Below are 14,633 nucleotides of genomic sequence, written 5' to 3'. Positions count from 1 at the left end.
ACATTTTGCCATTATTGAAATGGCTGATCTGAATTTAAATCTATGTTAGCTTTGGGTTTCATTTACTGTCTTTCCTATGTTTAGTTCAAGAAAAATTAAAAACAAAATTGCAAGGTTTTACCAATTACATAAGTTAATGCCAGTTAGTATTCCAAGATTCTGTTTGTCAGCCTTTCACCTTCTTGATATCGTGGTAGTTTTTAAATACATCACATCAAGGAACACAATCCTTGCCTAAATTCTTACAAATGTTTTACAGGGACCTTTAGCTCAATGCACAAACTAACACCACTCGTTTCTTTTCTGTTGAGTCTGACAATAGAGTATGTTCCTGTTACACACAAAGTCCTCTCTCTCTTCAAAACTAAATTTTGTTATGAAAGTTTCCCCTGGGAAACCACATTGCTTCAGCAAAAACATCAGTTGAGTTTTTACCAGCAGTGTCATTTTAGACTGAAATTTTTATAGACTCTGTACTACCTCAGAGATGCCAAAATAATTGTCTGAAGCATTTTGCCTTATGCAGTCTCTGCTCTCATAGGGATGATGTTTTAGTGTGAGCCTGTGAAGGAGAGAGTGGGAAGTGGCAGAGAATAAACATGTTAGCAAACAAATAAATAAAATACTGTCAAATAGTGTGAGAGCTATGAGGAAAATAAAAGAGTAATGGAAGAGAGGAAGAGGGGATAGACTGGAGGTTCTTTCTATATATCAGAGCTGAGCTGAGATCTCAGAAAGGTTATAGTTAAGCCGATGATATGATCTGCCAAGGGAAGATTTGGGGAAAAGAATCTAGGCAGAGGCCTTGAGATAGAATTGAGCTGGCTGGGCTAGTGCAGTGATCTTGATTGTGATCCACAATAAGATAAATATTTTATTTCCTGACCCAGTACATATAAATTTCTACGAAATGACATTCATACCATGTGTGATGCATTCTAACAATTTCTGTCCTATCCTATCCTGTTCACAATCCACTGAATTGATTTCATGGACCAACACTAGCTTGGTTGTTAAGAACTCAGGCTTCAAGCATGGGTTTGAATCTTAACTCAGCAACTTACTAGCTGTGATACTTTCAATATGTTACTTAACATCCCTGTGCTGCAGTTTTTACACCTTTAGAGTGAGGGGCAACAGCAGTCTCTACCCGTGAGGTTTGAAACCAGATTTCCCTCCAGAAAGACTGAATCAATTTTACTTCTAACTTTAGTGTATTCTTATTTCATACACTGTTTCTTTAAACCCACACCATTCATCTTTTTAATCTTTATCAACTTGATAGGTGAAACATTATTCCTAATAGTTTTAATTTGAATTTCTTTTATTTCTAGTGAGGCTGGACGTGTTTTCCTCCTCATTGGATACTAAATGTAGTTGCAGTTTTTATTTCCTACAAAATGTACAAAAATAATGTGTTAAATATAAAATTTTACTAGGCATTGTATTTATAACTTCTTTGTCATTTTTTAATTAAATGCAAGGTTATGACATTTATTTACACTTATCTTCCACTAAACTACATATAACCAATAAAGGAAAAAGCTTTTGGGGGGATGGATACAAATCAATGAGAATATCAGCTAGTTCTTGAATAAGTCTTTGAAATGATTATAAATGGAGAAATACTAAAATTTGTATTCATTTTCATTTTAACCAATAGAATTCAATATTTTAAATCATAGTTACAAACGTAGACAAATGAAACCACCTTCAGGCATACCTACCAAAAATATTAAAAGTTGCCTATTGTAGTAGAAGAGAATGGTTCTACAATGAAAAAATAAATTAATTAAATTAATTAAAATTTAATGATGTGCATGAACTAATGATAGATAATAATAGGCCATGAAGTGAAGAATATGATTAATTCAAGCTGCAAATTAAAAATTTCTACATTTTGTACTTTCTCTAAAATCTTTTTTTTTTTTAAAGAAATGAAGTTTCTGGTGACATTATTGAGTACCTTGTATGCTGGCTGCTACCACAGGTGCAATCGCTTGTTTATTTAAAGTAGCTAAAACCAAACATTTTTCCTTAAAAATGACTTTCCTTCTCAATTCTCAATTTGTGACAGTGACAATAGCTTCTGTTATATTTTATTACCTCTGAAAACCATGGAATAAGGAATTCTGAATTCAATCAAACTGATGAAATTTGCCAGCCATGGGAAATCAAACTTAAATTCCCTGCCTCTGTAGATGGTCTGCATACATCCCAGTAAAATTTTGATCAAGAGGATAAAAGACAAATTAATTGGATTAATTGGAAGAGGGAATAAAAAAAATTTCACAGATGTTAGAAAAAATTATATCAAATGGAATATAGTAAAAACCACAAATGGAAATTTAATTTTCTTAACACTGTTAAAAAAAATTTAGGTATTAAGTATTAAGAGATATTAGATATTAAGTATTAATAGATATTGTTTAGATATTAAGTATTAATAATTAGTTTATCCTTCATTTCCCGTAAATTTCAAAATATTTGCACCATGCTTTCTCTTTGATCAGAAATCTGATAAGATCAAGTTGTTGCTATAAGAGAACAGCAACAGCAAATAAAGCCAACCCTTTCCTCTTCCTTAGCCAAGATAAGGCGCAGCTGACAATGATGTTAAATGGAAAAAAAAAAAACCCAAAACACTGGATACGGGAAAAATTAGATCAGCAGATAGAAAGTAACTTCTGCATTAAGTTAATTAGAAATGCAGTTTCTCTGCTCGGATGAAACTACTCTTTGATTATCTTATTAATTGCCTTACACACACACACACTTAATGAACCAAAACATGACTAGTGGAGACGCTTAAGGTTCTTTGAAGATATGTGGCTGTTACTGCAAGACAAGACTATGACTCCAGAGAAGACGGCGATGGGAGCCAAAGCTAGTGTGGCTGGGGCTTAAAGAAGGCCTGGGAAAGATACAGTCTCTACTTAGGTCTCTTAGGGCAAGGTTAAAGTCATGGTACTACTTTAAGTTTTACCCTTTAACCTTGCTTTACCACTTCTCTTGAATAGTAAATTGAGAATAACTTGTACAGAGGAGGGTGGGTATTTTTCTCATCAAGATCAATGATCCACAACAGAAAAAAAAAATCAACTGGCGATCTATACAAAAAGCAACATATTAATAATTTAGTTGGTGGTTTAATTTTTTTTAAAGAAATATGAAACACATCTGATTTTTATTTATTTTATTTATTTATTTATTTATTTTTTAATTTTATAGCTACTTTTATTTTATTTACTTATTTATATATTTATTTTTGGCTGTGCTGGGTCTTCGGTTCGTGCGAGGGCTTTCTCTAGTTGCGGCAAGTGGGGGCCACTCTTCATCGCGGTGCGGGGACCGCTCTTCATCGCGGTGCGCGGGCCTTTCACTATCGCGGCCCCTCCCGTTGCGGGGCACAGGCTCCAGACGCGCAGGCTCAGTAGTTGTGGCTCACGGGCCCAGCCGCTCCACGGCATGTGGGATCTTCCCAGACCAGGGCTCGAACCCGTGTCCCCTGCATTAGCAGGCAGATTCTCAACCACTGCGCCACCAGGGAAGCCCACATCTGATTTTTAGATTAGGAAATCTTAATATTTTGTTCAATAAATAATATTTATTCTATAAATCTGAAAATTACATGTACTAAAAATACAGTTCTATGATGTGGTTAGTTAAGAAGAAGAAGAAAAAGGGAACCAGAAAAAAAGATGGGAGAGAAGATCAGGGCAAAATAGGGAGCTAATATTCACCTACTATATGCTAGGTATTTCATACACAGAATGTTACTGAACCCTCATAAGAACTTTAAGTGGATAGCATTATACCCATTACAATGAGGAAACTGAGTCTCTGAGGGATTAAGTTATTAGGATGACAAGGCTCAAACTTAGAACTGTCATTACCCAAAACCTTTTTCATTGCTCCATAATGCTCAGCTTCTACAGAAGGAGGAGGCAGTGGGGTGGAGCAGACGTATGGAAAAAAAGAGAAAGTGGCTGAGATGGGAGGTGGGGAAGAGTAACAGACAATGGGAGAATGAGACACAGTAGGGAGAGATGAAAAAACGATGGGTAGTAGGACAGAGGGGCAGAAAAAGAATATGAGAGTATATGGCTGTTAGCATAAGTGATGCCATCCTGGGCCCGTACAGTTCCTCTTGTCCTTCCGCTGATCCCAGCCAGGACAGTACTGTGAGGTAAATCACATCTCTGTTGTCAAGGGCTTTGTAGCTAATAGATATTGCTTAATAATCATTGGGACCAGGTTGGCCTCTTGGCTCTGTAATCCTCAAACAGTGATGAAAACCTTTGCTGACTTATTCCCTGTGTCCGCAACAGGGGTCCCCAACCCCCGGTCCGAGGCCTGTTAGGAACCGGGCCGCACAGCAGGAGGTGAGCCGTGGGTGAGCAGGTGAAGCTTCATCGGCCGCTCCCCATCGCTCGCATTACCGCCTGAACCATCCCCCCCAACCTCCGCGGAAAAACTGTCTTCCATGAAACCGGTCCCTGGTGCCAAAACAGTTGGGGACTGCTGGTCCATAATACTAGTTACCCATTTATAAATATTGACTTAGGAATGCATTTCCTGTTTCAAAGCACATACCCCTATACCCTATGTTAACTATAAAATTGTCTCAGTGGCCCCTTGGCAGTGTGGAGTGCAGCTGCAAACGCTTACAGAGCATCCGCCTGATCCCACCCTGTGAGCAAGTCACCCTGTAATATACTGATCCATGGATTATATAGAGCTGCCTGCCTTGTGTTTCAGTCTCAAGATAACTTCTCAGTTTGGTGGGCACTTTTTGTTCCCTTTGTTCTCCAACAAAGAGGGAAAGCAAAATAGAGAAAGTTGCATATAAGGAGTTGCTGGAAGAAGAGATGCAAGAAAAGATCCGTAGGGAGACTACCTGTTTGGAATGTAGGTGTCAAAAAAATAAACAATTATTACCTATCCATTGGAATATCTATCAACAGAGTAATTATTCTTGACAACTCAAATCACTGTAATCCTAATACATTTTGAGCAGAGTTTCTTAACGTCAGCACTAGTGACATTTTGGGTCAGGCAATGCTTTGCTGTAGGCGACTGTTCTGCACATTATAGGATGTTTAGCAGTAACCCTGGACTCTTCCTATTAGATGCCAACGGTACTGTACCCCCTTAGTCTTAACATTCAAAAATGTCTCCAGACACTGCCAAATGTCCCCCGTGAGCAAAACTGCCCCCAGTTAAGAACCACTGATTTAGAAGTTCCATTCTTGAAATAATGATAAAAAATGGACAAAAGATATCTACCATATACAAAATTATTCCCTGAGTTAGTGACTAGATGCCCATTGGAAAAAAATTAGATTAAGTTTAGGGCTGAGTTCATCTAAACTCAAAGCACTTGCTACAGTATTGCTTGCAAACTGCTTTTCAAAGATGTGAAAGGAAGTGGGTATAAACAAATATCTATTTTTGAACTACACAATCTAAGGGGGAGCAGCAGATTTATCAGACTGTCCTCCCATCATAGGTGAGGGAGGGCTCTTTGCATTTCTGAAACAAAAACAAAGCCGGCTTTGGAGTTTGGAGACCTGGGTTCTGGTGTGCTCTAGTACCAGTTAATTGTTAAGACCTAGGGCAAATCACTTGGCCTGGAGAAGCAAGGCTTGTTGGCTTCTTACACTTTACCAAGAGTTCTAATATACCCTTCTAGGGAAATAGTAAAATAACTTCCTTATGTATATATATCTATTACTGATACTATGTCGAAGGGCAAGTTTGTTGAATACTGTGGATTGGTTTGCTTATTATTCCCTTGCCACTCAAAGTGTGGTCCATGGGCAAAGCATCAGCATCACTTTAGGAGCCTGTCAGAGATGCAAAATCTTGGGCCTCACCCCAGAACAACAAAATCACAACCTGCATTTAACAAGAGATGATTTGTCTACACATTAAAACTGAGGAGCACTGTTCTATTCCACCTTCCTCCTAGGGTGGCTTTCTAACTGCAGAGTCTGGAAAACTTAAAAATAACATTTCTCAGATATCTTTTCACTTAGGTTCTAGTTGAAAATTAGGTCCAAAAGCTAACCCTTACACGCTTATTATATGCTAAGTACTGCTCTAACACTTTACATATATTACATACATACATATAACAGTTCTATGGGGTTGATACAACTATTATTCCCTTTATACAGATGAAGAAACTGAAGGCCAAAGAGGTTAATTAATTTGCCCAAAGTTACAGTTAGTAAGTGGCAGAGTTAGGATACAAACCTAGGTATTCTGGATCTAGAATATGTACTGCTAATCATATCTTTGATGATAGACCAAAAAGGAGGTATAAGGCTTCCCTCTGGTACCATTTTTTTTTTTTTTTACAGATGATCTCATGGAACATTCCTTGATAAATGCCATTATACAGGTTCCTTCATTTATTTACTTAAATATCTATAAGCCAGCATTTATCTGAAAGTTCCAGCATTGCAAAAGGCAAGAAATAGAAATGAAGCATTACCATCTGAAAGGAAGCAAAATCAACCTTATCTATAGAGTGGATGATTATATACCTAGAAGATGCAAAAGAATCAAGTCTAAGAGATACTAGTATATATTAGTATTAGAATTAACAAAAGAATTCAGAAAGGTAGCTAGTTTAAAACTAACTAAATAAAAACCGATAGCTAGAAACCAGCAGCAAAAACATGATGTGGAAAAAGAAATCCCTTTCACAATGCCAACAGAAATGTAAAAGCTTAATATAGACTTCAGTATTTATAACTACTATAAAGGATTGCAAAGCCAGGGAGAAAGTGGATTATTCAATGATTAGGCTAAAAAAAAAAAGATCAGCTCCATACCTCACACAATACATAAAGTCATTCTAAAGAGATTAAATATATAGAGTAAAAAAAAAAAAAAAACTATAAACACACACATAAGAAAATATTGGTGGATACTTTAAGTGTAGGATTAGAAAGAATGTTCTAAACAAATATAATAGATATATGTATGTATGTGTGGGGTGTGTGTGTGTGCATGTATGAGGGTGTGAGATGTGTGTGTATGAAATTAACAAAAAAATTCCTTTGGCTAATAAAAATTTAAAGCATTTCTAAGTCAAAAACATCATAAACAAAATTATAAAGTAAACAGCAAGCAGGGAAAATAATTATAATCAATGTGAAATATGAGTTTAATATCTTATAATAATGCCAAAAGAAAAAATGGTCAAAGAACACAACTAAAAAGAAATACAAATGCTCAACAAATATATGAATGGTTTAGTAAACCTCTCCAGCAGTATCTTACAACAATAAGATAATTTTTGCCTATTAAGTTGGCAAAGATTAATCTATAAATTATACTGTTTGTTGCTGGAATGGATGGTTTCCAATTGGTACTCTTACATACTAATGCCAGAAGAGTACAATGGTGCAAGCTTTTCTGAATGCAATTTTTTAGGATGTTTCAAGAGGATTCAAAGAGTTTGACTTATTGACCTAGTTCTTCCAGTTCTAGGAATTTATTCCAAGGTGGAACAGTGAGAAAAAGGTAGAACTTTATAAGCAAAGATTTTCATTACAGCATTATCTATAAAAGAAAGTTTGAAGCAACTTAAATATGTAGTATTAGGGGAATGATTATTAGGCAGCCCTAAAAATAATTTTTACAAAGAATTTTTGATAACATGGGAAAATGACACAACATGCTAAGTAGATAAAAACAAGATACCAAATCCAAATATTACATTAAAACATGTTTAAAAATATGTGTGTATATATGCATATACACACATACAGAGAGATATATGAATGTAGTAACATCAAATGTTTCATATTTTATAGCACAATATTACTCAGTGAGATTTCAAATGCTTTTGTTTTCTTTAGATTGTTTTATAGTTCTACATTTTCCGAAGTACACATTACTTTTATAATCATAAAGAAAGACCTTAAAGCTAAAAATAATGATTCTAAAGTCAATCCAAGGATGGTGGGACCTTTCTATCCCACCTAAGGCAGGGCCATCTTAGGTTATTCAGGTTGTAAAATGCCACATACATACATAAATGTAATAAAAGGACTGGAGATATTTAACCTTCCAGGTATGCAGCAGGGCAGAGACTCTCTTACCTAAAGGGACCTGGCATTCACAGTCATGAACATACTTGGATCATCTCCCATGCACACAATTACCAACACACATGTAGGACAGCTGTGCCCTGTCCCTTCAGTTCCTTGGGCATTTTGCCTCTCTCCCTGGCTTATCTTTCTTAGAGGCCAAACTGCTACTTCAGACTTGACAGTTCCTTCATCTAGGGAACCTGGTCCAGTCTTTCAAGTCCTCCTTTCCTAGGATAGAGGCTGCCTTGTCAATCATGTACCTGGAAAGGTTTAGGCCAGAAAGACAGAGGAACCTTAGTTTTCTCTCAGATGGAGTAGTACTTAAGGATAAATAGTAAAAAAAAAAAAGATGCTTATAATATCTTAGTTATTAAGAAAACACCTATATAAATACTGGTATTTTGGTATTACATGAAATAAATACCATTTTGATCTGGTATCATAATAACAATGAGCCAAAGATATGTTTTGTAAAGTCAAAGCTGATGCAAGAGGCTTCCAGGTAGAGGGAAGGGCATGAGTCTTTCAGACAGGAATAGAAAGAAAAATCAGTGAAGGTAAGGATGTATGTAGAGGAGACTTTAGGCTGGGGAATAGCCAAAGGAAGAAAGCTCCTTCAACAAATGATCAGGTAAGGGCAAACTGTGAAGGAACTAGAAATAGAAAGGGATTTAATACAGCAAATTAGGGGCTGACAAAAATCTTTGAAAGAGCTGGAGAAGCAAAAGTCAGGTGCCTTCTGGAGCTGTTGCATTCAAGAGCACACCACCTGTAACCCTGATCCAGATATAAAGGAGCCTCTGCTATTACTGCTGCCGCTGCCACTACTACCAATTCTCTCTTAACATCCATGATGCTACTCAGATTCTGGAACCTTAAGTGAGTGTGCTAAGCAGAAAGGACAGCAGGGAGATGGCCTCTGTCTCATTTCCAGCTAATTAGTTTTGGTTCTGTTTCTGTTTATATCATTGTTTCTATGGAAAAGTTCACTTTAAGTTCTAAACAACAAGTTTACAAACCAAGTTTTCAAAAATACTCCGTTTGTAATTTGGAGGCCATGTGTCCTTAAAACAACAAAACAAACACACACCATCTGCCTAAAGAAAAACAAAATAAAACAAATCCTTAGACTATGTTTTATAGTTGTTAATTTCATTTACCTCTCCCTCAAATATCTTTATATCTCTGCCATCATTGCAAGGCAGTGCATACAAATTTTAAATTTCATTTTCAGGACTTGACAAAAAAGCTACACTTATTACCAAGAAATGATTTATCACAAAAGCTTGCTTTTTACACCAGTGAGTTGGGTTGTATCAATTTTTTGTTTATTTTTGACTTCTTTATAAGAAGTTCTTCTTTGGTTCTGATATAGGAGGAAACGCATATCTCAGGTGTAATTTTCAAGTATTGTGTATGTGGACTTAGAGTACATAAATAAATCATGTGATAAAAATAAATGATAACATTTTCAAAGGAGTACAGGAAAATAAATTTACATGACATGCAATGAAAGAAGCAGGTATGCAAAGTATATCTGTTTTCTAGGCTATATGTTTCATTCTTTTTTCGTTTCATCCCTTTTTGTTGTACCATAAGCAATTTTGTTAAGACCAGAGCTACTGATGATGAAAAATCCACAGAAGCTTAAATGATTTTACATGCTCCCTTAAAACCACTTGAAAATTGCTTTGGGACCTTCAGCTCAAATACATCCGCCCCCCCCCACTCCCCCCCAGGGAGTTCCTGTTGCTGTTTTCTTCACTTTTCCAGTTGAACAACTAAAGTAAGAGGAAACAGTCCTTTAGCTACTGAGTCATGGTACAGTTAATGGGGGAAAACTACCAGGAAAGCAGTCAGGAAGATCTCCTAGCTACCAATTATTTGCTTCAGTCACCATCTCTTACATTGTCAAAAGAATGAAAAATTACACTTCCACATGGGGAGCAAACCTAATGCTAAGGCATATTTTGTGCGTGCCACACAATTATTTCTGTTTTCTAAACAATGCTGAGACACTAGAACTTATACTTTATCTACTAATGCATTTAGTGATGATGTTGGAGTTTGTGAAATGTGACAAAAAGAACAGATGCAGAAGGATAATGAGAGGAGACAGGTATCAACTGATCTCAACAGTATACACTGTAATAAAGGCAAATAATCATTTTAATTCTTGGTCTTTAATGTGATTCTGAAGGCTAGCTTATCTCGGGTATTTTCGAAGGTCTAATTACTGTATTTGCTGGTGAAAATTCATCCCACATATAATTCAATTTATTTTATTAAACTTCTTGCATAATCTTGAAGATAAATGATGTGTTATAATGCCTATTATCACATACTTAACTTAGTGAAAGCAAATTCTTTCAAAAGTTTCAAAAACTACCCAACTTCTCTTTTCCCTTATTATGGCTGGACTCATACTTTTTTCCCCTTTGGTACCAACTGAAAGCAATTTTCTTGCTTTTTCAGTTTTTTTTCTTTCTGCCTTAGGCATTATTTTTTAAACTGAATTATTACTCACCTTTTTCAGTTTTTAAATGAAGTTTAGATCCCCTTTGGGTTCATGTGAAAAACTTGCTCTCGGAGAGTCCCTGTCAAGACACCTATTGTAATACTCGCTCCTACACGTCTTCAGGTACTGATTGCATGTCTAGAGAAATACACCCACACCTTACAGAGGCGCTAGGTGTGAGTTCAGAAATGACAAGATGGAAGTCGTGAGGGGAGCCGCTGGCCCCTGAAACACAGCACCGGGGTATGAACTCGAAGTTGAAGAATGTTTACATGTAAGGCTTTTAGATAAGTGACCATTATGGAGAGCACTTCCACAGACCCCCGGGCTCCGCCCTGAGAAGCCTCTGCCCGACGGGTGGGTAAGGGCGGCGCTGACCCCGCCAGGCACGCGACTCCGGGCCGGCACTTGGTAGCGCACACACGGGACCCCGCGGCCCGGCCCCGAGGGCTCCGTCCAACCGCTCTCCAGGGCCGCTTCCCAGAACGCCGCAGCGACCAGCGCCCCACGCCGAGCACAGCCCGGGCGCCGCCCGCCCGCCGGGCCACTTCCCTCCGCCGTCGCGTGGGGCTCAGGAAACCGGCCGGACCGCGCCGCCCCTGCTGGCTCACCTGCTCTTGCTCCTCCTGCGGCCGCCGGTCGCGCCGCCGCGGGCTCGCCCCGGGCTCCGGCTCGGTCCCCGCCGCCGCCCGCTCCGCCAGCGCGTCCCCGTCCTCGTCGCGCTCTCCGCCGCCGCCGCCGCCAAGCAGCTCTCCGGCCGAGCACATCCCGCCGCCAACTCCCGCTGCCCGGGACGGCCGCCGGAGGGGCCAAGCCGCGAAGCCGGAGGCAGCGATCGCCGCCCGAGGGCCGCCCTGGGATCGGCCGCGCTCGCTGCTGACAGGAGCCTATGGAGCGCGCCCCGGCGGTCTGGGCGCCACAAGTACCAGCCCGGCCCGGCCCCTCCTGTCACCGGCTCGCCCCGCCCTCGGCCGCCGGGGCGGAGCCCACCCGGGGGAGGGAGGGGCCAGGGCAGAGGCGGGGCCAACGGGGCGCGCGCGCGAGTGTGTGTGTTCGCGCGCACGCGTTTGTGAGAGACTATGAGTGTGTGTGAGACTATGTACATTACAGACTGTGTGTGAGAGAGAGGCTGTGTGTGTGTGAGAGAGACTATGAGAGAGGGAATGTATGAGAGACTACGTACGTAAAGACTGTGAGAGATTGTGTATAAGAGATTGTATGTGCATGAGACTGTGTGTGTGAGAGCTCGTGTGTGTGAGAGCCTGATAGGCACTGTGTTGAGAGAGACTGAAAGACGCGGTGTATGCGTTTGTGAGGGAGAGAGGAGAGCGTGTGTTGGTAGGTGTGTGAGAGAGGGAAACACACGCAGACACAGAGTTCCACCCTCCAGCGGGGCCCCTCTGGGCTTGCCTGGCACCGGCAGTGTGCCTGGGTGTGATGCTGGCTGCCTGTCCTGAGTAGCTGTCCATCCTTTGCAAGTAATACACATTCTCCATCTATTTTGTTCCTTTTGCCTGCTCTCTGTGTCTCTCTGAAGGTCTGAAGGTCTCTCTCTGTTGAGTGCTTCCCTGGTGTGTGTTGGTTGTTGGAGCCTTGGGAGCACTTGGTGGTGTATCTGCCTTTGTGTATATTTCTATAAATGGGTAAGAATATGTCACTCAGTGTGTGGTAAGGGAGACATCTAGTTTATAATTCTTTTTCATGCTACCTGTGGTATCGCAATTTATAATAAGAAATATATATATATTTTGCCTTTGTCCCCATTCCTGGCGCAGAGCTCCTAAAACCTTGGAGTTTCCTAAGTGGTGAAAGGGATAAAGATGTCCTTTGTTATGTTAATGAGGCAACTTTTTGATAACCCCTAGGTAACTTAAGGGTGGGCCCTGGTTGTCAGAAGAACCAGCCTTGTGATTAGAGGATTGGAACTTTCAGTGCCCCCTCTGATCTCCCGGGAGGGGAGCGGGACTGGAGGTTGAATTGATCAGCAGTGGTCAGTAGTTTAGTCAATCATGCCTTTGTAATGAAGACTCCATAGAAACCCAAAGGATAGGGGTTTAGAGAACTTCCGGGTTGGTGAACACGTGGAGATGGGGGGAGAGTGGCAGCTTAGAAAGGGCATGGAAGCTCTGCGCCCCTTCCCGCATACCTCGCTCTATGTACCTTTTCATCTGACTGTGCCCCTGTATTCTTTGTAATATCCTTTATAATAAACTCCTAAAAGTAAGTAAACGTTTCTCTGAGTTCTGTGAGCTGCTCTAAGCAAATTAGTGGAACCCAAAGAGGGGATCGTGGGAACCTTCAATATATAGGTGGCTGGTAGAAGCACAGGTAACAGCCCGGAGTTGCAATTGGCAGCTGACGTGTGTGTGGTGGGTGGAGTTGGAGCGAGGGGAGGTGGGGGGGGGGGGAGAGAGCAGTCTTGCGGAACTGAGTCCCTGGCCTGTAAGATCTGTGAACTTATCTCCAGATAGGTAGTGCCAGAACTGAGTTAACTGCTTAGTGGTGTTGAAAAACACACATCAGACTACCCTACCCATTTTGTTAAAGGGAAGTTGAGGGCACTTAAATAAGGTATCAAATTTTGTATATCTCGTATCTGTATTTTCAGAAGATAATAGACTATTGTATAGATAAAATATCAGGCTATCTTTCAATGGAAAGTAAATATGCCTAGGTATGGAGAAGACTGAGTTATCTGAGATGTTCTATTAAAAAGTCTCTAGGCCCAGAGGGAATTAAAATAGGCGGGAATGTAAAGACTTATTTTAAAGACCTGTTTCCTGGTTTTGGTAATCAGGACTGTAGAAGCTAGAAAATATGCCTTTGGCTATCACAAATTAGAAATGAATTTGGTTTATTTCCTTTCTTAAAAGGCTTTAAAACCCCAGAGGAAAGTATTTAATATTATATATATATATAATCAGAAACAAATGTCACCATGGGAACCCAAAAGCATTCCCTGTTGGACCTCATTGCTTTCCTCTAATGACATTTTCATTCTTGAAATTTTGCTTTGACTCTTAGTAGTGTTTCTTATAAAAAATGACCTCATATATATATTTAAAACAAAACTTTAGGATTATGTATGTGGCACAGAGAATATCAGCTTTTTACTGCCAACTCTGTGGAGCTTAAGGCACATTTTGAAGTTCACCCTCTTTTGGCTTGTAGCTGATAACTTGATAAATCAAGTGGCTATGCACTCTTCAATCAGGTTACAGAGTGAACAGAAACTCCTTCTATACTTGAGGACTCAGAAGGCATAGAATATATATATCTGGCCAGGAAAAAAAGAATAATACAGAATTTAGCTTTGTTCAACTTAGGGGACAAGTCTTACTTAAGTGCTTTAGAACATACTGTCTGGCCTTTTGGAAAGTCAGGCTTCTCGATTCTTTGAGAAGTGTATTCATTCAGTTATTTAGCAGATATTTATTGAACACCTCTAGGCATTAGGCCCAGGTCTAGGTCCCTCCTCTCATGTAACTTACATTTAATTTTCTTTTGAGTTCAATTCTGCTTTTCCTGGCAAAAGCCAAGAACTTTCACCAAAAGGTGGCCAGAATCCTCTGATTCCTGCCTAGGACTGATGTCAGAACCTCTTCATTTTCTTAGTATCTATCTTTTATTTAGTGCTTGGGTTTCCTCTTTGAACTGTTATTCATTTGTTTATACAGACTTTAGTCTTTCCTGAAGATTTAGAGAATCACCTCTTTTTAAAAAACCCAGGAGTGGGCTTCCCTGGTGGCGCAGTGGTTGAGAATCTGCCTGCCAATGCAGGGGACACGGGTTCGAGCCCTGGTCTGGGAAGATCCCACATGCTGCGGAGCAACTGGGTCCGTGAGCCACAACTACTGAGCCTGCGCATCTGGAGCCTGTGCTCCGCAACAAGAGAGGCCGCGAGAGCGAGAGCAGAGGCCCGCGCACCGCGATGAAGAGTGGCCCCCGCTTGCCGCAACTAGAGGAAGCCCTCGCACAGAAACGAAGACCCAACACAGCCAAAA

At 40.0% G+C, this 14,633-nt stretch overlaps 1 protein-coding gene across 1 annotated transcript in view; it reads right to left on the bottom strand.

Annotated features, from left to right (window-relative positions):
• Positions 1-11,573, bottom strand: part of FAM241A (family with sequence similarity 241 member A) — a 39,636-nt gene extending 28,063 nt beyond the window's left edge. Inside the window, exon 1 of the mRNA XM_036852186.1 lies at positions 11,241-11,573. Coding sequence (XP_036708081.1) covers positions 11,241-11,396 — 156 coding nt within the window. The 5' untranslated portion in view covers positions 11,397-11,573. The remainder of the gene's footprint in view (positions 1-11,240) is intronic.
• Between the last annotated feature and the right edge of the window lie 3,060 nt (positions 11,574-14,633).

This window comes from Balaenoptera musculus, chromosome 5 (genome assembly GCF_009873245.2).
Source record: "Balaenoptera musculus isolate JJ_BM4_2016_0621 chromosome 5, mBalMus1.pri.v3, whole genome shotgun sequence".
Taxonomy (NCBI): domain Eukaryota; kingdom Metazoa; phylum Chordata; class Mammalia; order Artiodactyla; family Balaenopteridae; genus Balaenoptera; species Balaenoptera musculus.
Note: the sequence above shows the minus strand (reverse complement) of the source record. Positions and strands in the feature narration are given on the sequence as shown.